Raw genomic sequence first — 24118 nt, 5'->3', positions numbered from 1 at the left:
AGGGCAAAATTGCCTTCATCCTGAAGGGGAAAACACCTTCGGGCTGAAGTGGTTAAAGGAGTTATCAGGCAAAAAAAATGAGTTTCACTTAGCTGGAGCTTCTACCAGCCCCATGACGCCATCCTGTGCCCTCGTAGTCACTCACTGCTGCTCTGGCTCCCCTCCGTCAGCTAGTTTAGTGTTTGCCGACCTCGGGGTCGGCGGGCCGCATTGCGTACATTTTTACGCATTCCCGCTGGTGCAGGAACATTAACACATACATTTTTACGCGTTAGTGGTTTAACGCGTACATTTTTACGCGTTGAACCACTAACGCGTAAAAATGTATGTGTTAATGTTCCTGCACCAACGGGAATGCGTAAAAATGTACGCAATGCGGCCTGCCGACCCCGAGGTTGGCAAAAACTAAACTAGCTGACGGAGGGGGACCAGAGCAGCAGTAAGTGACTACGAGGGCACAGGATGGCTGCATGGGGCTGGTAGAAGCCCCAGGTAAGTGAAACTCATTATTTTTTGCCTGATAACTCCTTTAAGGATCATACTTTTATATATAACGTAGATTACTTTGGAGCAAGTTTATTAAGTGGCAGAAAAACGACATTGTAAATCCTTTCCTGCGCTACAAAAACACAGTAGCAATGCACAGTGTAAATATTAAAAAAAAAAAATTCACTAAATAATGTTAAAATTGCTGTGCAGGTGCGACATTTGGTAATGAAACTGTAATTTACAGCAATTATGTAATGTAACACAACCAGCGTTACGTAGGTAACATGCATGCTACAACGGAAGCCTGTGCTAAGCAAGTAGCTTCATGCATGCTACTAGTATTAGCTCGGTAACACAGGTTGCACTAACTGCACAACAAGCCTTATGTGTGCCTCACGTAAAGGTAAAACTGCTGTGTGCTGCTTCAATGTGGCAATTTTATTCTCTAAGGAAATATCAGCCTTGATTGGTGGCAAAGATTAAAAGGCTGGGCTTCTTGTCAGATATATTTATATAACATGCAGCGCTGTGGAGTCAGAGCAATTTGTGGGTACCTGAAGTCAGAGTTGGGAAAAATGCACGGACTCCTACGCCTAATAAATGTAACTAGTTTGCATTCAATGGTTTTTATGGTACCCCTAGGGCCGGTTCACATTACAAACGCGGACGGCCACGCATGCGGAACGCAACGCGTACGAACGTACGCCATCCGCGTTTGTATACGTTGCGTGGCTGATCCCATCACTGAAAAGTGAATGGGACAGCCGCACGTTTTTGCTAAATCTGCGTGCAGCATGCGTTCCCGGACCGCACAGGTCCGGAACGCATGCAGTGTGAACATCAGACAGTGCACTCTATGCACTGTCTGATGTGGTGCGTGTTGGCCTCCTGCACGCGTTTCCAAAACGCAGCTGGAAACGTGTGCAGTCTGAACGGGCCCATAGGTTCCTGACAATTATGACACTTTCGCTTTGATACAGCAGTAACTTTTTAGTTGCTTCTACCATCTTAGTGATACATATTTTGTTTTTTACTTTGGGTAATACATTTTTTCCCAAAACTATTTAATTTTATAGTTATTTTATGGGGAAAATTGAGAGTAATTGCAGAAAATACAAAGTTTTTCATTGTTAACCCTTTCCAATGTTCACATGACAAGTACCACAGTTATAAAACAGATACAAATTAATTTTTTTGTCCTTTCCACTTAAAATTATACCACATATGCCATATTTTATTGCTAGCTGAGCATGTGGAGGACCGTTATCCCCAGTCTGCACGTCTGTAGCGATCAGATGCATTCACTAGGGCGACAGTTTGGAGGCCATATTGCTGAACACATGCATCACTGTGCAATGGTAGAGAAATGCCTCTGTAGAGCATTGGGACCCAAACATTTGCCCCAGTGAACACATCCGATAGCTACAGGCAGCAGTTATTAAAAGTATACAAACAGGTTTAGGTATTGCAAGGATTAACAAGGTATTAATAGGCTAAGCTGGGGGTTAAAATTTAACTGGGGATGAAAAAAAACCCTACTTTTTATTTTATTGAGACTATATCACTATAAAAAAAATGTTTAACTTGCAAAACCTGTTTTTTTGTCTAACTTTATTGAATGATGATTGCTATTTGCTAGCAGCAATCAATCACTTTAACACAGGACCGTGCATGAGCATTTAAGATTACGTGCATGTGCAAAAGTGCACACGCGTGCACATATGTAGCAGCGGACTGCGTTTTTTAATGGGGGATGTAGTTTCTACCTCCTAGACCCTACTGCAGCACTAATTAGGATGTAGAATCTACGTCCTAAATGTCAAGCAGTTAAACTGTAATTACAGTAAAAGAGAAAATATGATAAAATGTTCTATTTCTCAGATAACAGTCATCATAAATAACTATATATATAGTAATAACAGTGCTAAGTCCACAAAAATGAAATAAACCAATCAAAAAACAAGTTACGATGACTGCTGCAATAAAGCAGTCACCATAGTTTAAAATCAGATATACATATCTAATAGTAACTGTATATCTAATGTGTACACAGGAATCTTTCGTATATAATAAATAATATCTCTGCTGTAAAAATAAAGTCTGGTGTGTAGTTGTGTCACTAATAGGAATGGTCAATGAGATGCAAATAATTCTGAGAGTTGCAGGTTTATGCAAATTTTATGCACACCCTTTGCTCATGAAATCAATTAATTTGATATGTTGTTAAATTTGGGGTTGGTGACTTCAAATTAAATTTCACAGTAGTTATATACATACAAACCCCCAACAGAGCTGCTGTGAATCCCCTGATAATCTTGTGCATATAGAACACAAAGGTGTTGCCTATCACCCATAAACCTGGTTCAAATCGTGCATGAGGTACGCCAATGCTTAAAAGTTAGAATGTCTAAACACCCTGTCTGTTTATTAAGATTCTCTTGAATCCTGTGTCAGCTGGGTTCCGGTGTATAAATCTGCCTCCTTGCAGAAAATGGCCTGTACTTTTTCTATATCACATACGGGCCTTTTCTGCAAGGTGGCAGGGCTACACCCTGGAACCCAGGTGATATAAGGCTTCGGTGAATCTTATTATACAGATGACATGCTGGGGCTTTTTACATTGGCAATGACAGACCGGGATGGTTGACAGGGTCAGCTTCCTGGCCAGGAGCTTTTTGTACCCAAAAGCAGACGCCATTTTAATATAGCTTTAAAATTCCTAAGCGTTAGCAGTAATGAAATGCCTTTTATGTTACATACTTCCAATCAACAAGATTGTTATATGCAAATAAGAGGAGTTGATGGAATCATAAACTGGGGAGTGGGAGTCTGACTTGGAGCCGGATGATCTTTGTACCAATTCCAAAAGCCCTGATAACACGGCAGTGGAATCTCATGGTAACTATTCTATGTGGCACTAGTGGCGTGCATGTTTTTAAAAAATAACTTGACCGGTAAGTTTTAACTCTTTTTATAAACAGACTCCAGGATGAGGTACAGCTGTAAACCATTGTAGATTTCCCCGATTTCCTGAGCTCAACTTGCTAGCTAAAAGTAGTACAAATAAAATGTCTACAGGTAATGCTTAATATTTACTAGATTAAATTAAAAATAAAAAGTTTGCATATGTCCTACCAATGTTAGTTACACATTGTTTTGGTTGATGTTGATTCCTCTTAGAACATAAAAAGGTAGCTTATAAAACTTTCACTTAAACTGACAGTTTTCTAACACTGAAGCAATGTCAATTGATTTATGTACTCAAACTTAAAGAGACACTGTAGGGGGGGTCAGGGGAAAATGAGTTGAAGTTACCCGGGGCTTCTAATGGTCCCCCGCAGACATCCTGTACCCGCACAACCACTCCCCAATGCTCCGGCCCCACCTCCAGTTCACTTCTAGAATTTCAGACTTTAAAGTCTGAAAACTACTGCGCCTGCGTTGCCGTGTCCTCACTCCCGCTGATGGCACCAGGAGCGTACTGTGCGGGCCCAGTATGGTCTGTGTCTGCACAGTACACTCCTGGTGACATCAGGGGAAGCGAGGACACGGCAAAGCAGGCGCAGTGGTTTTCAGACTTTAAAGTCTGAAATTCTAGAAGTGAACAGGAGGCGGGGCCGGAGCATCGGTGAGTGGCTGCGCAGGCGCAGGATGTCTGCGGGGGACCATTCGAAGCCCCAGGTAACTTCAACTTATTTTCCCCCAACCCCCAACCCCCTACAGTATCCCTTTAAACTGATGCAGCAGTACTTGTAAGTATAACAAAGAGTCCAATAATATAATGGACTGTGTTGTTTCATTTTCTTTACCTTTCTGCATAATATTTTTATTATACATCTATAAACATTGAGAACACATTGTTGCTTGTATGTTTCTTGTATGGTGTGAGGCACTCATGTATAGTGGCAATTATCATCTTAACCAGTTCACCCCCAAGGGTTTTTACCCTAACAAACCAGAGCAATTTTCACCTGTCAGTGCTCCTCCCTTTTATTCCCTAATAACTTTATTACTACTTTTCACAAAAAAATGATCTATACCTCATTTTTTTTGCCACCAATTAGGCTTTCTGTGGGTAGTACATTTTGCTAAGAATTTTTTTATTCTAAATGCGTTTTAATGGGAAAAATACAAAAATAATGGAAAAAAAATAATTTCTTCTCAGTTTTCAGCCATTATAGTTTAAAGTTAAACATTCTCCTTTGGATAAAACCAACACATTTTATTTACCCAGTTATCCCGATTATTAAACAGTTTAAATTATGTCCCTATCACAATGTATATATATATTATTTTGAAGTATAGGTGTTATTTTTCTGTTTTTTTTTTGTTCTGGCCATAATTACAAGCCCCTATGTAATACATTAAAATTAATTTTCCCTAATAAAATATAGATTAAAAAAAGCTGAGTCCCTAAGGCAACTATTTATTGATTTATTTTAAGCTTATTTTTTTTTAAAGTGGTTTTTTTTTTGGGGGGGGGGGGAGGGTTGGAAGTGTAATTTTATTCATTTTATTAATAATGTGTATGTACCTGTATATGTATGTGTTTGTGTGTGTAATATACTTTTTGGCCACAAGATGGCGCAAGTGAACACTCCGGTTATAGGAAGTAGTCACTTTTTTTTTTTTTACACTTTATTTAACTGTAACAAGTTTCCTGTTTTGTGAATGGAGGTGGCCGCTGTTCGCGGTCACGTCCATTCACTCCAGGCATTGCGATTGGGTAGAGGACCGCTCGGTCCTCTTTCCCAATCACTAAACATGGGATCCCGATGGAAACGGCGGCGGTAGCGGCGCGCACACGTGCGGAGCGGCGGTGGGATCGCGTGACGTATTAAAACGTCATGTTGCCGTTAATAGGCTAAAGCATGACGTTTTAATACGTATGCTTGTCCGTAAATGGTTAAAGCATTTCTAGTGCCTGATTCATATTTCTATGTAGCGCATAGACCTTCTATCTGTGAAATCGTGCTAAAGAATACACTATAAATGCAGCATTGCCTATGACAAGGTAAAATATTTGGAGATATTTACCCTTGACCTTTCCTCCAGTTTTGTCATCATTACGACTGTAGCACTGCGTTGCTCCCACATCATTCTCCAGAAATCTCCAAAGGTTTCTGGGAGAGGTCCTTGAGTTGCTATATAGGCATTCTGTTTTCTGTAACCATCAATGTAATTGGAATTGATGTAGTCACTTCCTGGTATGCCTGTAAAAAAAGGATGGCGACAGTATGGGTTATAATGAAGCATAAGAATTTCTTGTAAAACAAATATTTCCCTCTGTTATAGTTTTAGGTTTCCTAGAAATGGCTTCTGATGGAATAGTTATTCCAGGTTTGGAAAATGATATTGTGATTTACTCAGATTTATTACTAGCTTATTTGCCTTTCAGTAAGAAAAATATGTTAATGATTTAGAAAAGAGACCATTTAAGCAACAGCCTGCTGTACTGTATATCTAAAACTGCAGTAAGAATAACAGCTATTGAAAAATAAATGTGTTAGGCTTAGTACACATTATAAATCGCAAGCACTGAGTGCTTTGTGAAGCGATTTTACCAGCTTTTTTTGAGCGATTTGCAATTTTTGTAAGCGCTTTTGTTTTGCGATTTGAGCTTTTCTGTTTGCAGACAATCAGGAAGTGAACTCTTTGACCTGGAAATGAATATCTTTAATGTAATTTATAATGAAAAGTGTTCACAAATTCGCTTTTGCAAGTGTTTTTAAAACAATTTCCAAAGACATTCATAATGATGGGATCATATCTTGATTATTGGTTATTTTGAATTAGAGTCTTGGATCTATATAGTGATGGTGTTGTAACATAAGTGAACCAGGGAGATAGAACAGGGATGCGTCCTCTGGAGTCTCAGTAGGGAGGCTAGTTGATGCCCCCATTCTCCAGAGGTTCTGTTCCTTGGGAAATCTCTATAAACAAGATCTTAAAATTTACACCATTACAGGATCACTTCACACTAAGGTAGCATAAATTTAAGATATGATTAATATTTTTATTTATATAATATTGGGTATAATAAAAGACCAAAGGGAAATTGTCTGATATAGTTTAATTATAATTTTGTGAGGATCCGCGTGGCTGCCTGCGCAGGCAGGCAGTCTTTTGACCACTGTTCAGGTCTGCATTCTGCAGGTCTCTGGAAGAGAGACCTTTTGTCAGTATTGCAGCTTGCTGCTGAGGAATTTGCATACGTTTGTCATGCAGATTGCCTAGCCACATCCTTTGTAGGCTTGCTCTATATATACCATGTGATATCACAGACCTTTGCTGGTCATAAGAGTTAGATCCTGTGTAACACTCGCCTGGAGTGTCAGCCTTGCTCTTTGTTGAAGATTAGCCTACAGTAATCCCTGGAACTGCACTAGGCAGGTTTCCCTAGTGCAGTTAGGATTGCTTATCTGTTTTGTTTGTCTGTTGCGATTGTCCTGTCCCAGCGGTGGTCGACAGGAAATCGTTCTGTGTGTCTGGGTGCTAACCGGAACAGCGGTTGTTACTGGTAGCACCTTCTGATCTGTTTCCCTGGATCGCACCAGCCTCTTGCGCTAGTGCTGTGGATCCTTCTGTTCTGCTACTCTGTACTTGGATCGCACTAGCATCTTGCGCTAGTGCTGTGGATCCTTCTGTTCTGCTACTCTGTACTTGGATCGCACTAGCATCTTGCGCTAGCGCTGTGGATCCTTCTGTTCTGTCTTCCTGGATCGCACTAGCCACTTGCGCTAGTGCTGTGGATCCTTCTGGTCTACTACTCTCTTGCTGTACTTGGACCGCACCAGCCTCTTGCGCTAGTGCTGTGGATCCTTCTGTTCTGTCTGCCTGGATCGCACACGCCTTGCGCTAGTGCTGTGGATCCTATCTCTCGTTTATTCCTGCTTTCGTGTATCTGTCTTGTCTGCTACGAACGCTTGCTGGAGGCTCGGTGAGGTAACCGTTAAGCAAGCGCTCGCGTCCTCTGTTTCATGTTTGTCTGTCGGTGGTTAGTTAGGCGTGTTTGTCTCTATTGTGCTTATCACGTGAAGACCGCGCATAAACGCGTGCACTGTTGCGAATGAGTGCGGTGTTCGCGTTTAGCTAGCGTTTGTTATTTTCCGTATCTCCTCATTGTATGATTTGCTGTGCCTTTGCTACTCTCGTGCTCTGCCTTGCTGTAACCTTGTGTCACGTCTGGCGATCGCACCTCTCGCGATCGCGTTCCTACTTCATATCTGCTGTGGTGTGTGCACCGTCGCGGGTTGGCGACTAGTTTGGTGCACACACATACAATCTGTCTCTGTGCTCACTCAATCGCCTCTCTTGCGATTGCGTTCCGTCCCTTCGTGCAATTCCTGTCTGGCGTGTGTGGTAGGGCAGAGGAGCTGTTCCTCTGCACTCCACAGCTCCCCCTGTCGACAGGAATTTTCCCTCTACAGGTGCATTGCACCTTTTGCTGGGTTCCCGCAAATTACACGCTTGTGGAGGATTTCCGCAGTGTCAGTGCACGCCTTGTGCGCTGATCACGGAGAGAATTCCACAATCGTTACAAATTTTTTGAAACTCAACATTTATGTATCTATTTCAAGCTATGTCATTTACTAAAGGTATTTCTGTTCGAATTTCAACAACATAACTTTTGTACAGGTTATTTTATATTATTTGTTTAAACAAAGAATGTTATTATGTATAAAGTGTATCTCTGTTTTTTTTTTTTTTGTATTAAAAAGCTTTATTGAGCAGATCAACAGATGTACCAAGCTTTTGAAAGCAGAACAAAAAAAACACACGGTATTAACATACCAACTAAACATCAAAAGAATAAGAGGGAGCTTCCAAAGGACATAGTATAGATAGTTGGACCGTCCGGCCTGGGAAATGGGGTACCTGGTACCTTCTGCTGAGATCCCAGGGATCAGTCCGTCCTATAAGCCCTCGATATGAGATTACATTGCTCCCTCTGACACATACATAAAACTAAAAAAACACACATAAAAATAAGAAAAAAAAAAAACCAAAATATCAAAATACATCCCTGCATATGACATCTGGCTACAAGAGTCCTGAATAATTCCAATCTTGTATATCATTCTATAATTAATGAACACATATGTCCAGGGGAGATTAAAAACTCCTATATGTTTTCCAGGATTCCCAAATGAGATCAAATCTTGTCATATTCTCAATACTATAAAAATATACCCGATCCATTATCATCATTAGGTCTAGACGTTGAGTAACCAGTGATAACTCTAGATCTGTGGATTTCCATTTGAAGGCTATTGACCACTGAGCGGCTAGTAGCATATATCTATATAGAGGCCTAAATCTACCTGGCACATCATCATTAAAGGTATATAACAGGGCCTGGGAAGCGGATAACGAAACCGGAAAGCCAAACACCTCCCGAATCATGGTTTTCCATGAGTCCCAAAACCGCTGTGATCTCTGTTTTTTTATACATGATATGTCAATGGCATATTTGTTAAAAATTTGAAATTCCAATAAAAAATATTGAAAACTAAAACAGTTTCCAATTTTCATATACCATACTTTCCATTGAAGCGCAAATGCTCAGAAAATGGTGCAGGACCTGCGATTGGAAAAAAAAGCTCAACACTCATGTGAGAACACTCACATTGGAATTCCTTACACAAGCACTTAAAAAAAAAAACCTAGCGCTTAAATAAAGCTCAAAGAACTCACAGTGTGAACAAGCCCTTAGTGTACTTAAGCTTAAGTATGCTGAAACTGTTCTAAAATGAGTCCCTAGTGAACAATGCAAAGCAGAGAAGTCCTGTTGCAAATGATGCAAGAGGTGCCATAGAGTGTTGGAGGAGCAGAGAGAGCGGGTTGTGACGTAACACTGGACAAGATCTAAGATGTATGAAAGGGAGATGTAATGAAATTATTTGTATGCCAGGAAGGTAGGGGGAAAGAGGAGCCTAGATGTGATAAAATACATTAAAATCAAATAAAATGTAAAAAAGTGAGGTGGCTTATTTCAATGAAGACAAATTAGTTTGCACTGGCAATGCGTTTTGTGGGTATGTGCCCACTTCCTCAGGCCCTGTTGTCTCTGTGTTTTTTCCTTGCAGAGTGTTTTTTATCACCCACAACAACTGTGTATGCCAGGAAGAACAGTTTAAATTTCATTCCGAGGGGGACAGTGAGCCAGTGAAGGGACTTGTGAAGAAGGGCAGCTGAAGAGGTGTGTAAATGAGCCTGGCAGCTACGTTCATAACAGATTGCACGGGTCAGAGTCTGGCCTTGGGAAATTCATAAAGGATGCTATTGCAATAGTCCAGATGACCAGAGCATAGACCAGGAGTATGGAGGTGTCGGGGGTTAGGTAGGGGTGAATATTGGTGATGTTACAGAGATGGAAGTAGAAGAACCTAAAACGTTCTGGATATGTACGGTAAAACAGAGTGCCAAGTCGAGGGTAACACCCAGCAACTGGGTCTAAGGGAAAAGGTGGATGGAGGTGTTGTTGACAAAAAAAGAAATGTTGGAGAGAGAACTTGATGGATGGGATGAGAAGGTCAGGAGTTTTCCAGGTTGAGTTAAAAAACAATCTGTTGAACATCCAGGTAGAGAGAGCAGACAGACATATGAAAAGTAAATGAATGCCTGTATCCAGCAGCCACATATAATAAACCAAACTTAATTACTTTGTCTTAATAATTGTTAGGGAAAAAAATTATAGAATCATTTGACAAATGATCCGTACATACACAGGCTTGTTGTAGATTTATCACAGCGTAAACTACATAAATATTGACTGGCATTTGATTTCCCATTCACTTGTTGTTTGTCTGCAGAAGAAATCAGGCTTGAGTACGCTGTCTGTGAGTTTTCCTATCAATAGCAGGTTAATGATTTTTGTCTATATATAATGTATAATTGGCTTGTAATAAAATGTGCTGTGAGTTATCGTGTGTCTTAACAATACACTTATACTTTAATCAATAAAACTTTAAAGGAAAGTCTGTAGCTAAAAAAAAAAGAAAAAGAGCTATTCTCACTCTGATTATTGTGAAAATATTCCTGGCAAAGCAAGACACTTTACTGGCAATGTTGGAAATGTATTGAATTACTGAAATAATGGGATTGAATGTTCTTGTTGCTGGAGGGTGCCATCAAGTCCTGCAGTTTACCAATATTGTTATTCTTTGACTTCTGCGCCGACAGTGCTAAAGGGGTATTACTTGTTACTTGAGCTCCGACATGCTGGTAGCTGGTAGTTCCCCTTCTTGGGCTCACTGATACACCTTCTACTGATAACAACAATGTTAAAGTTCAACTCCAGCCATTATTTTAAATATTCTAAAAAAACATCTCATGGTTTCTTAAAGGATAATTGTAACAAGAGGGAAATGTAGACATATTTATTTCCTTTCAAGTAAGACTAGTTACCTGGCTGCCCTTTATCTCTATTATTTTCAGCCATAGACCCTGAACAAGCATATGCAGATCAGGTGTTTCTGACATTATAGTCAGATCTGACAAGATCAGCTGCATGCTTGTTCCTGGTGTTCTTCAGACACTACTGTAGCCAAATAAATCAGCAGGGCTGCCAAGCAACTGGTATTGTTTAAAAAGAAATACATATGGCAGCCTCTATATTTTCACTCACTACACTTGTACTTTAAGCAGACTGCCCAAAGATTTTAAAACAATACATTTTTGAATTGTGGTCCCCTGACCTGAATCAACCAATCTAAAAGATTTAGCAGCAGGCTATGCAAGTCAGGCTTTTAGTGCTTGTTACCATATCAACATAATCTTTGGATTTTCAACAAAAGTAAGTTATGTATCAGCAGCTTTAACTATATATATATATATATATATATATATATATATATATATATATATATATATATATATATATATATAGTAGCTGTTCTATTTAGAAGTCCTTTGGGGTCCAACTCCAAGAGCACAGCTATTCTAGCATGTACGAGGGCTTTGCTATTAACCGCTAAAGTCAGCAGCCATTGACTTTAATGTTAATTGTGCATGCAAATTTTGAACACGATAATTTGCAGTAAAATGCGAACGTTTTTTATCTGCCAGGGACGTGTTCAGTCATCCTTAGATTTAAAAATACTGTCATTGAGGATATACCACCACCAAGCTGACCATAAAGCTTATCTAGCATTAACAAAAAACAAAATAAACAAATAATAGCAAGCCTAGTGCTGACTAGCTCAGCACTACACTGAAACTTTTAACCCCCTCAGCAGTGTTTCTGTAGGTAACATATCAAGATCTCCTCTTTGCCATGAGGCACTCATATACTTTGCCAGGATCATGTCTGCTTCCATTTCCACCTACACTGGCTCACATATTCTAATGCCAAGTAGGAAGCATGCCTTCAGATAAATGTATGTACTTTGGGTTGCTCGACCAATCTCTGTGTAATTTTTTGCTTAAAAAATGTTCTTATTTCATTCTTCTTGGCCCAACAATATTAATGATAAGAGCTAGATTGACATTGCTCTGGGTAACAGCTACAGGTAGCACAGAGGAGCCGCTATATATCAGCAGCACGGCACGTGACCAGCTTGAGGGATTGGAGCAATATAAGTACACTCAGGTGTACTGGATGTTTTATGCTTATAAGCAAGAAGCCTGGGGTGAGAAGGGAACTGAAGGGGGCTTTCCTCTCTCCTTTGCACCTCATCTAAAGTGTGTTCAATATGAGGTTATCTGTTTCTTTTTCCACCCTAAGGCAACCCTATATAAGATTGCAGCAACTCTCCAATGACCCCTGGGTCTTGTAAGAGGGTAAGCTCTTCTGACTCAGGAACCAGTGTGAATTGCTTTATGTTGGTGTAAGCTGAGTGGGCCACAGGGATTAGTGTAGCTGAAGAAGCCCTACAAGATGCCCCTGCACCCTGGACGCACCAGGTTAAAAATATATATTTTTTTTGTTGTACAAAAAATATGGTAAGTTTATTCAAATGATGCCACAAATATGAACTGTGCCTTCAATTAAGTATATCCAGTAAGGTTCAGTGTGTCTGACTTAAGTGTGCCTAAATGAATGTCCTGAATCACCACTTTGATCTCGATGCCTATTCTGAAAACTGGAATCAGCATAGAGATCTAGCCCTTTAACCCAACCACCACGTGCCTAATGAAAATCCAAGTAGTACAGCAGTTTGAAGTAGTAGAACCCAGTGGCCACCTTGTTTTTTTTTTATCTTAGGTCTCCTTAAAGCACATATGTCAATCTCCTTGCCATTTTATGTGGCCCACCACAGCTTCAAATGTGCATCATTGTAAGCAGTAAAAGAATGACAGCACACTGCCTTCTCATCCAAAGGAGCACACCGATGACAGTATTTGTGGTTGAAACATTGTCAGTTTGAGCAAAAACTTATAGAGGACCCCTCAGGACAATTACCATGGGGCCCACTCTGGGGATCCAAACCCCCTCATGTGGCTCGTAAACCTTCTCCAAAACTTACCAAAAAGAAGAGAAGGCTAGCATCTTGCCCTGGGCCACATTTCATCTTGGTCCTTTTCTTCCGAAGCAGCGCTGATGCAGGTAAATAGTAAACTGCTCCACTGCAGAAGAGGGAGGAACTGGCCCCCCATGTTTGCTATCATTAAGCCACTTAGTTTGAGACTGTTCAATAAATGTTAAATCTTAATAAAGAATTTGCCCACGACTAAGACTAGGTTTTAGATGTTTAATACAACAGACACAAACCCAGGACCCATTGTCAGGAACTTACCTGAGGAGTCCTGCGCTGCTCCAAGTCCCTCTGGGAGTCAGCCAGGATTGGCATTGTCTAGGTCTTTATGACGCGTCGCCTCTTCCTGTGCACCGAAAACAGCCATTGGCATCTCTGCAATCGAGAGCGGGTGTACACGTTTCCGCATTGTGCAGGAGTGGACGTATATAGCCAGGTGTCCGTCCTATGCACTTAGGAAAAGATTCTAGCTTGCTGCTGAAGTCAATCTTGGTTCAGCAAACCAGCATTATTAGGGAGATTCTAGCTGGCTGCTGCAGCCAATCTGGGCAACTAGCCAGCATTATGGGGAAAGTTCTGGCTAATGCTGCAGCCAATCAAGGCTCAGCTGTCCAGCCAAGCTGAAGCTACACCTCTCTCCTCAAAGTATTTAAGTCTTGCTCCTGCAGTGTTCTCTTGCCCGTGATAGCGTTAAGCTGCCTTAGTGAAGCTCTGGGTGCTATTGCTCTGTTTTGATATACTGTTACGACTCTTGCCTGTGTTTTGGACTACATTTTAATTGCCGCCTGGACCAACTTTTGCCTGATTACCGGATTACGTCTTGCCTAGCCCCTTGGTACTGAGGACCCTCTGATTTCCTGTGTTGACCTTTGAATTGTTTCTGGACCTGTCCTTGCCTAACGTTCTGGTACTGTGAAACTTTCTAATATCCGTTGCCGACTTGGACTGTTTAGACTCTGCTTTACCTCTAGTGTGGTCTGGTGGTTTATTTGCCTACTTTCCATTCAGCTCTGATACCTTGCGCATACAAGTCCTGGGTGTAACCGAAGTCAGGTAGGTGTTGTCTCCTCACCTCCAGTTCCAGCGGGGATGCGCCACATAGAGTGAAGACTGCGGTGATAGATTGGGGCATCAGAGCTGAACTGTAGGTGGATCCTCTGCCTGGCCTCACCCCCATGGTTTACAGCACTCTTACTTAGATTAGGTGTCATATAAACTAGTTGGCCTGGATGCATGCTAAGCCTGTCGAGAAATGTTTTGCAATGTTTCACTCACTGCTTAGTAGTAATTCATTATGGTTTTAATTTTAGGAAACACTCACAATGTGGTATGGTATACACCAAGATGGCGCCGTAACAGGACGCCACGGCCACAGGGCTCCGGTCCTTTTTCTCCTTTCTCCCCCATAAAATCCCTCACCTGCTCTTTCTCGCCTTCTAGGGAGAATGGTGAAGTGGCAGGTGTCACGGACGTGATGGATGCGGACTCCCATCCGGCCGGTGGGCCACGCAATGCCAGCTGATCAGCTGTGTGCTCGGTCAGTTGGCTGCAGGGGCTCTACTGTTCTCGGGCAGCCAATCGTGAGCCAGCCGCCTGCAGCACCATCACTGGCACACAGCCTGGGGAACCTTGCTGGGGAGCCAACCGCAGGAACACGGGGAAACACGCAGGCCTGTTGGCGGGTGGCCAGCTGATCAGGTGCTCAGCTGATCGCACCCACGTGTTCTGGCTGCTTGGGGTTCTGGATCTATACTCCGCTGTCTGGTCTGCTCTTGCCACTGCAGGGGGAACCAGGGCATGCTGCCCGATACAGCCTACAGGACCTGGCCACTCCAATCTCCACAAGAGGATCCGAATTTCTCTCCACTGCTGCCTGGATTGCAGCCAGCAGCTGCTACATTCAGCCCACCCACAAGGTCCTCCAGGCCTGTAGCCGGAATACCATAATTTCTGCCTGGCACCAGTAGCCACTGGAGGTTCCCAGCCCACCCACATGGTTCACCCACCCACTTTTCTGCACACGTGGAACCGGACCACAGCGCTGCACACAGGTGGTTATCAGCCCACCTCTGCCTGCCTGGACCACTGAGGTTAGTGCTGCTACTACTCTGGCCTACAGCTGTTGCCCAAGCCACCCACTGCTGCATTGCTCACTCCCATCATAGGGCCATAGCATATCATCTTTGTGGATGCCAACCACGTGGCTGCGACCATAGGCCCAGGAGCTGCTTCACCCTGATGCAGGCACCTCAACCTCCAGCCGACATGCACTGCCTGCCTTTTGCTCTCTGCTGCCTGGGAGTCCTGATGTCTCTGCTGTGTCCCCTAGAGGGACCGCCATCCATATTCAGGCCCTCCACAGAGGAGCTTTCCTGAGGCCATCCTGGTCTACCGGCCGCCGGGCCCTGCTCCACTAACCTGGAGCAGCCACCCCCCACCTGGTCTCCACGGGGTCTGCCAGGCTTATATAATCCAGCGTCTGGCACAGGCCCACCAAACTGGCACCTTACTACACAACGCCTGACCAGCAGCTGCCGATCCAACACAGCCTGCCAAGCGGGACATTAAATGGGCTGGGTTGCATTGCAATCCTAGTGGGGTCTTATCTTTTTTCACTGCTTTCTTTCTCACTGTCCTCATTCTTTACTGCTGCTGTACACCTTCTATCTCACTATCCTTCCTTTCTCTTCTTTCCTCTCCTCTCTCTCTTCCACAGGATAGTCTTGGGGGGCATCTGATTCAAGTTATCGCTGGAGAAGCGTTTTGAGTGCCATGTACGGCAGCGGATGTCCCCCTGGTCTTTTCTCCTGAGTCCTTTTTCTGGGTCCATTCTTACGGATTCCTCTAGCTATGCTTTTACCCTACTCTCTACTCTATGCCTTGTGTGTACATTGTAACTACTCTATGTATCTAATGTATGTATATGTATGCACTGTGTACATACTGTATATCTACTGTAACTAATGTGAGCTTACGGTACCATCACCGACCCTGTTTGTGCCAAAAACAATTCCGGGTACAACTCACGTTGTACTGGGCGAAACAAATTATTCTGATTCTGATGTGGTAACCTGCCATTTTCTTGCTTCGTGAACTGAATTACATTAGCTGTTTAAGCACTATACATACAAAATAGAAATTGTTTGCTTTCCTGTTGCAAAATTGTGGTCTGTACAGTAAAATAAAACTGTGTCCACATTTCTCTCTCTCTCTCTCTCTCTCTCTCTCTCTCTCTCTCTCTCTCTCTCTCTCTCTATGTATATATATATATATATATATATGCAAGTTTTTTTTTCTCAGGACAAGGGCAGACTGTTTTCAGTAATGGCTAAATAATAGGCTCAAGGCAACCGAATATCTTTGCCTATAGGCTTCTTACACCTAAATTTAGTCCTGCTACCAAATGAAAAAAAGAAAACAGATAAAAGCAATAACTTGTTTGCTTTAGAAGAAATGCATGAATAGAAAATAGGATAACATTTCAGTTGTAGGTCATTTTTAAAAGGATGTAGGGAATGCAGAATATGAATAAATCCTAAGCTATCCTGTCCTTCCCATGTACAAGAAAACAGCTGTCTTACAGGTGCTGAATGATCTCCTTTAAAGATGGATTAGGTACTGATGTAGACAGGAACCTCACAAGCCTCACATATTGCTTGAGATTTGCAATATGCATAATTCAGGTGTAAAAAGAATATTCATTTTTCATTCCTGGTATCGCAGATTCAGTGATTAGCAGTCAATCACTTACAGAAAGCTATCATGCAAACAATCGCTTGAAACCCAAGTCAAACTAAGATGCTTTTGATTTAAACAGCAGTGGAGATATATCAAACATTATTCTGGCAAGGCGTTGTACAGATTAGAAGAATAATGAGCAGATGACCTTGGTCGACTTGGTCCATGGTTGATATATAGACAGAAAATATGACGGAGCTTTCAAAGTATAAGCAATAAAAGGCTCTAAATAAATCATTTTTGCATTTACAGTAAAGACGTGATGTGGCTGGCGCAGGTTTATATGAAAGCTAATAACACACGCTTTAAAGAGTGGGCAATATGATAGCTCAGCACATTATTTGTATAAACTTTAAATCCCATTTAGTAGGCGCAGAGTGTAACGGGATTGGATGGGGAATGTCAGTGACCATATAGCATACAGACAACATGATTACAGACTAGATTACTGTGAACTGGTGTTGACCCCCGTGGTTAACTCATTCATTACTATCAGGCAGACACATTCATGGCTTTTATAATAACAGAATTGCTTTAGAGCAATGGATGGCAACCAGCAAAGTCCTGTAACCTAAAAGTAGCAAATTCAGATGGTCACTTAACATAATTTCAGCTATCTTATAAGAAAGATCAAAGTTTGGTACATTTTATGTTAAAAGTAAACCTGAGACCTCCAGCCCCCTCCAGCCTGATCACTCCCTCACCGTCCTCCTACACCATTTGGATCATCTGCAATTCACCCCAAAAGTCCTCCAGCCTAGGGTGTTCTACGCATGAGTGGCTCAACTGTGTGTCCTAATCTCTGGGAGCGCACTGCGCTGACTGGCTCCAACCTACATACTTTTAGGGCTGACTTGTGGACAGTCCCAGCAGCAGAGGAGGACAGCAAGGGAGTGATCAGCCTGGAGGGGGCTGGAGGAAGCCTCAGGTATGTATATTTTTTATTTCTACCATCTCAGGTAAAGTTTAAGTGATACATGTCAAACTCCGGCCCGTGGGCCAAATCTGGCCCCCAGAGCCATTAAATTTGACCCTCAAGTGGTTTCCCCACTTTGCATTATGTTTGGCCCACTCGAGACCACCAGGGAAGCTATATTGGAAGTGCTAGAACATCAGGGAAGCCTCATGGGGAGGTAGGGGGGAAGCACTAAACACTAGGGAACTGTTTAGGGGAGGGTGGGGGCATCTAGACTCCTGTGGACTGTGTAGGGAAGGGGGGACTACTAGACACCAGGGACCTGTATAGGGGTTAGGGGGGGGGGGGCATAAGACACCTGGGAACTTTATAAGGGAGGAAGGTGGCCAATAAACATTGAGGTTGGCCCACAACTAGGTCCCAGTGCACAATTTTGGCCAACTTTGTATTTGACTTTGACACCCCTGGTATAGGGGAAAGAGGAACACTAGACACCAGGGAACTGTATAGGGGAAAGAGGAACACTAGACACCAGGGAACTGTATAGGGGAAAGAGGAACACTAGACACCAGGGAACTGTATAGGGTTTTGCAGGGGGCCATTAGACACCTGGGAATTTTATAAGGGAGGAAGGTGGCCAGTAGACATTGAGGTCGGCCCGCGACTTGGTCCCAGTGTACAATTTCGGTCCACTTTGTGTTTGAGTTTGACACCCCTGGTTTAAGTAAATAAATAACCTGATAGCTGAAAATGCAGGGGGTCATCCTACCTAATAAAACCTAACTGTCTCTGCGTATACTACTGTCCCTGTGTCCTTGGGACCGTGCTTTTTTGCTACTGCACATGTGCGCTGCACAGACAGCTGTTGGGACAGGAGAACGGGGCCAGGGAGCCAGGACGTGTGTGCGCGTCTGCACACGAAAATGCGGCTGTGGTGGCGGTATTACTTACCTAGAGACCATTTTTAAATGGGCTTAGGTTAACTAGCTGTCTATAAATTGTAATAGGTGTGAAAAATTAATAACTAGGCCTAAACAGATACTACCCAATAAACAATCTTATATTCTAATAGGCAGTTGTATTTATGCATGGCGTGGACACACTGTGGCTAGTTGACAGTTTAAGTGCAGGGTTAGCAAGCAGCAACTGCTCATTCAACAGCCCATCTACCAGGAATCCTATATACTAAAAAAAGGTTGTACGTAAGCACGGACCCTGGGAGGCAGCGTAGTGCATCAATTGCTCACTCATGATTTGTGGCAGTTGTGGTGCTAGGCAGCGGGGGACTCTGTGGTGGCTGTGGTATGCGATTCTTTTGAGAATTGAGTGTTTACTGGTATTTACTATTATCACAGGATAGCTAATTACATTATGATGGCCCCATCCCCCTCCTTCCAATGAATAAACAAAGGATATAAGCCAACAAGTAAAAATTTAGTCTTCTAACAGTTTTTATTATTGAGTCGAACAACATTTTAACATTGCTGATGTTTAAAGGGTATGTGAGCCTGAAATGTTTCTCTTGTGTTTATATTGACAGTGAGATCACGTTTATTGTGATTTGTAAAATTCATGTATTTTAACTTTCATTTTCTCCTGCACATGCACCAGGTCACGGTGAGGAGGTGCCAGAGAAGATGAAGAGAGGACACAAAGCAGGGAGGAGCCTGCTAGGCTGAGAGGTGAGGGTGCTCCGCTGCCGTTATACTCTACAGGATGGTGGAGAGACAAATTGGGGGAAGGGGAGACCTGGCACTGGTCATAATATATATTATTTGGTTCATAAAACACACAAGCCCACATGCAATCAACTTTTTCTCCTGAGTTTTCTCAGAGATCATTATTCAACTTTTTAAAATAACTTTTCACAACTTTGCAATTGAAAAAGTACCAAAAAGTTGCTAAAAAGTACTGTCAAAATAATTTTTAGCTTTTTCTCAGTAGTTGGCAGTTTAAAACGCATTTTATTGACAAGGTGTAAAACTATCACTGGCAGAAAGCTCAGGGGAAAAAGTTCATTGCATATGGGACACAGACTTTTTTTCCCAGCACTTTATATAAAAGTATATGAAAAAAGTAGTCTCTGTTATACGTCATGTGGGCGTCACCACATGACCACCCACATAACTGACTGCCCTTCCTTCACTAGCCGCGCGCCCTCAGCACAGAATATCAGCGCTGAGCGAGGGAGGACGTTACCTAGCTACAGGATTTGTTTACTGCAATTTGCATAAAATAGCTTACTCTGCAAATCTGCAGTAAACAAATCCCGTAGCTAGGTAACGTCCTCCCTTGCTCAGCGCTGATATTCTGTGCGCTGAGGGGGCGCGGCTAGTGAAGGAAGGGCAGTCGGTCATGTGGTGACGCCCACATGACGTATAACAGAGACTACGGAGCGACGATGTGCCGCTCCCAGGGTTGAAAGCCTGCGCAGCCGCAGTACTGGCTATGCGAACTGCGCAGACAGAGGACTTTTAAAGCGGCGATTCTAAGCGCTGTGAGATAAGGCGACCCTGGGTCGGGTCAGGGCCACTAATGATAAGTGGATTAGGCTGACGGAGCATTTCTAAACAGCGAGGGAGCCAGTGATCGTCTGCCCTCAAATAATAATGTTTTCTTAATTGATTAAATTAAAATGCTCTTTACTTTAGGGATGACCTGCATATTTTAAATGACTTTGTGATAGTGGTCCTTTAAAGAAAGATGCAACCAGTCTGTTACTAATGACTTGGCACAGCTAAGACCATTTTATTTTATAACAACCGAATAAGATAGCAGTGGGACTGTTGTGTGCCAGAAATTAGAAAATATTTACTTTCTTTTATTAGATTTTACATTGCCTTTTTTCATCACATGCATCAACAAAAGTGCTGCACATTTACAATGTCACATCTGCTCTAGTAACTCGAATTTGGTTGTGCAGTAATACAAAAGCATCATGGTTGACAAGGGACATCTATAAACTAATTATTATGAAATGTGTTCCGAAAATATATTAAACAGAGTCCCGTTTCCATTATAGCCTGAAAAATATATGTAAATTCCTTTGGAAGAAACATGTAGCTTCTTGACTTGTTTTATTATGTGTAACTTAATTTGCACTGTTCCCTACTGGATGGGCTGAAATACTGTTTTCCCTCCAAGGTGTTAAACTGTTCTTCATAATAACAGCCACAGAACTTGAAGAGTGGATATATTAGGGATGTGTTGTGTGAATATATATTTTTGACTACCCATTGCTAATAGCATATTTGATGCTGCTTGTTAAGATGTGTTTTATCTATAAAGTGTGGTTACCCACCGAGTAAAGCCAAGACAGTGAACAAGAATGGGCAAATAAAAATGAGAAGGAGTCACTATAGAGTATACAGTCTCTGCAGAGCATGTGGAGCATGTGACTTCACACAGTGCTACTGTCTTATTTTGTAACGAGAGTATGTTTGTACTTTAACCCATGAAATAGAGAACTAGATCTTATATCAGAGGATGAGAAGCTACTTATCTCACATTGTGGTTAAAATTTATAATCATTTAAGCTGTTTCTAATGCAAGAGAATATAGCCTTAAGGGCTTAGTAAAACTAGAACACAATTACTTTTTTTAAATAGCTTCACATGAAATTCACAAACTAAAAAAAAAATTGTTTGATTTTACTTACTTAAAACTACTGCTGCGCAGTACAGCAAGGAGGACGTCCGATGACGTCAGCGCGCCGCCGTGAGGCGCATTTTGGAGTGCACGAGAAGCCCGACCTGGCAGCCGGCCTGGCCAGGTCGGGAGCGCCGCCGGAGGAGACCGGGAGCCTGCCACGGGCTGGCGGAAGCCCCAGGTAAGTGGATTTGTATTTTTATTTTTCTAAGACAGACTGTGAACCTTCCCTTTAAAGAGACACTGAAGCGGAAAAAAATATATGATATAATGAATTGGTTGTGTAGTACAGCTAAGAAATAAAGCATTAGGAGCATGTGATGATTTGCTCAGCTGCCTGTGCAGGCAGCCAGCCTTTTGACCATTGTGTAGGTTTGCATGCTGCAGGACTCTGGAAAGAACAGCTTCTGTCAGTTTTGCAGCTTGTGCTTGCAGAGGAATTTGCATACGTTGTCATGCAAATTGCCTGGCCACATTCATTGGAGGCGTGTACTATAAGTACTATGTCTTTCCCACAATGCTTCGCTGTTCATAAGGATTTCGTCCTATGTAACACTCCTGGTGGGGTGTCAGCCTTGCTCTCTGTTTGAACATCAGCTTAGAGTAATTCCTAAATCTGCGCTAGGCAGATTTCCCTAGTGCTGTTAGGATTGTATTATCTGTATTGCCTGTTCTGTCTTGTCTTGCCTGTTTGCCATTGTCCTGTCCCTATGGTGGTTGACAGGAAATGGTTCTGATCTCTGTTCTTGGAGTATAGCTGGTGCAGCGGTTGCTACCAGCTATCTCTTCTGTTCTGTCTCCTGGGATCACACTAGCTACTTTTTGCTAGCGCTGGGGATCCTTCTGTTCTGTCTCCTGGGATCGCACTAGCTACTTTTCGCTAGCACTGGGGATCCTTCTGTTCTGTCTTCTGGAATCGCGCTAGCCACTTTTCGCTAGCGCTGGGGATCCTTCTGTTCTGCTACTCTGTACTTGGATCGCGCTAGCCACTTTTCGCTAGTGCTGTGGATCCTATCTCTCGCTTGTCCCTGTTTTCGTGTGTCTGTCTGCTACGCTTGCTGGAGGCTCGGTGAGGTAACCGTTAAGCAAGCGCTCGCGTCCTCTGTTTCATGTTTGTCTGTTGATGGTTAGTTAGGCGTGCTTGTCTCTATTGTGCTTATCACGTGGAGACCGCGCATAACCGCGTGCACTGTTGCGAATGAGTGCGGTGTTCGCGGTTAGCTAGCGTTTGTTGTTTTCCGCATTTTCTCATTGTATTATTTACTGTGCCTTTGCTACCCTCGTATTCTGTCCTGATCTGCCTTGTGTCTCGTCTGGCGATCGCATTTCTCGCGATCGCGTTCCTATTTCATATCTGCTGTTGTGTGTGTGCGGTCGCGGGGTGGCGACTGGATTGGCGCACACACATACAACCTGTCCCTTTGCTCATTCTCATTTGCAATCGCCTCTCTTGCGATTGCGTTCTGCGTTTCGTACAATTCCTGTCTGGCATTTGTGGAGGTACAGAGGATTGGTTCCTCTGCACTCCCCAGCGCCATCTGCCGACAGGAATTTCCCTCTACAGGTGCGTAGCACCTTTTGCTGGGTGCCTGCAATTACACGCTTGTGGAGGATTTCCGCCGTGTCAGCGCACGCGTTGTGCGCTGATCACGGGGAAAGTTCCACAATCGTTACAGAGCAGAGACATAAGTCTAATCTTTGTTTCCAGTACAGGAACATTTAAGAAACTCCAGTTGTTATTAATGCAAATAGCCGTTGAGCTCTGCTACTTTGAAAAGTAGCAGAGAGCTCTGACTTCTGATTAGGTTATCTCAGCTGTATTGTGTTTTTCTTTTTTACAGAGAACAGTTCAGGACAGGTCAAAGGTTCATTGCCTGTCCTGTAAAAAAGTTTAGGATCTGTAGAATGCTGAGTAATGTGTAAACTGCAAATATTAGAGAATGATGCAATGTTATAAAAAAAAAGCTGGATACCTGAAAATAAAAATATGAGAATTTTTTTTTTTTTGCTACCAATGTTCTAGTAATTACCCCTACCAATTCATTAAATCATAATTTTTTTCACTTCAGTGTCTCTTTAGGGTGAATACATATCACATACACATTATCTCTGAAGGCCTGCAATATATTCATATTAGCACCATGCTAGCATTATAGTCATTTTACTTAGAGCTATTCTACTGCAGTCAGGCCCACTGTGATTGGTTTCTCATTCGATTTCAGAAACTGATCATTATTTCTGAATCACAAAAGTACCACGATTTTAAACACGATTCTCAAAGCATTCACATTTTGTGCCTGCAGCCAGTAAGTGTGATCACTCCAAAATCACACGCAGTACTCTGTGATTGCTCCACGACCTTCGCCATTGCACTGATGGACAATTTCTATTGCATTAGTCATGCTTTCTAAATCACCAAGCACCACTTATTGCCTACTGCATTACTAATTTCTGTATATACAGTAACAAGAAAAAGTATGTGAACCCTGTGTAATTATATGGATTTCTGCACAAATTGGTCATAAAATGTGATCTGATCTTTATCTAAGTCACAACGATAGATAATCACAGTCTGCTTAAACTAATACCACACAAATAATTAAATGTTTTTGTGGAACACACCATGAACAACATTCAGAGTGCAGGTGGAAAAAGTATGTGAACCCCTAGACTAATGACATCTCCAAGAGCTAATTGGAGTGAAGTGTCAGCCAGCTGGAGTCCAATCAATGAGATGAGATTGGAGGTGTTGGTTACAGCTGCCCTGCCCTATAAAAAAATACACACCAGTTTTGCGTTTGCTTTTCCCGAGAAGCACTGCCTGATGTGAATGTTGCCTCGCACAAAA

General features: G+C 42.5%; 1 protein-coding gene across 39 annotated transcripts in view; it reads right to left on the bottom strand.

Moving 5' to 3' along the window:
- PTPRD (protein tyrosine phosphatase receptor type D) overlaps positions 1 to 24118 on the bottom strand; it is a 382778-nt gene that overhangs the window by 69253 nt on the left and 289407 nt on the right. For all 39 annotated transcript variants that reach the window (XM_068235008.1, XM_068235101.1, XM_068235030.1 and 36 more), the window contains one exon: positions 5527 to 5702. In XM_068235008.1, coding sequence (XP_068091109.1) covers positions 5527 to 5702 — 176 coding nt within the window. The remainder of the gene's footprint in view (positions 1 to 5526; positions 5703 to 24118) is intronic.

The sequence above is a fragment of the Hyperolius riggenbachi genome, chromosome 1 (assembly GCF_040937935.1).
Source record: "Hyperolius riggenbachi isolate aHypRig1 chromosome 1, aHypRig1.pri, whole genome shotgun sequence".
Classification (NCBI taxonomy): Eukaryota; Metazoa; Chordata; class Amphibia; order Anura; family Hyperoliidae; genus Hyperolius; species Hyperolius riggenbachi.
This window is presented reverse-complemented; position numbering and strand designations above follow the sequence as displayed.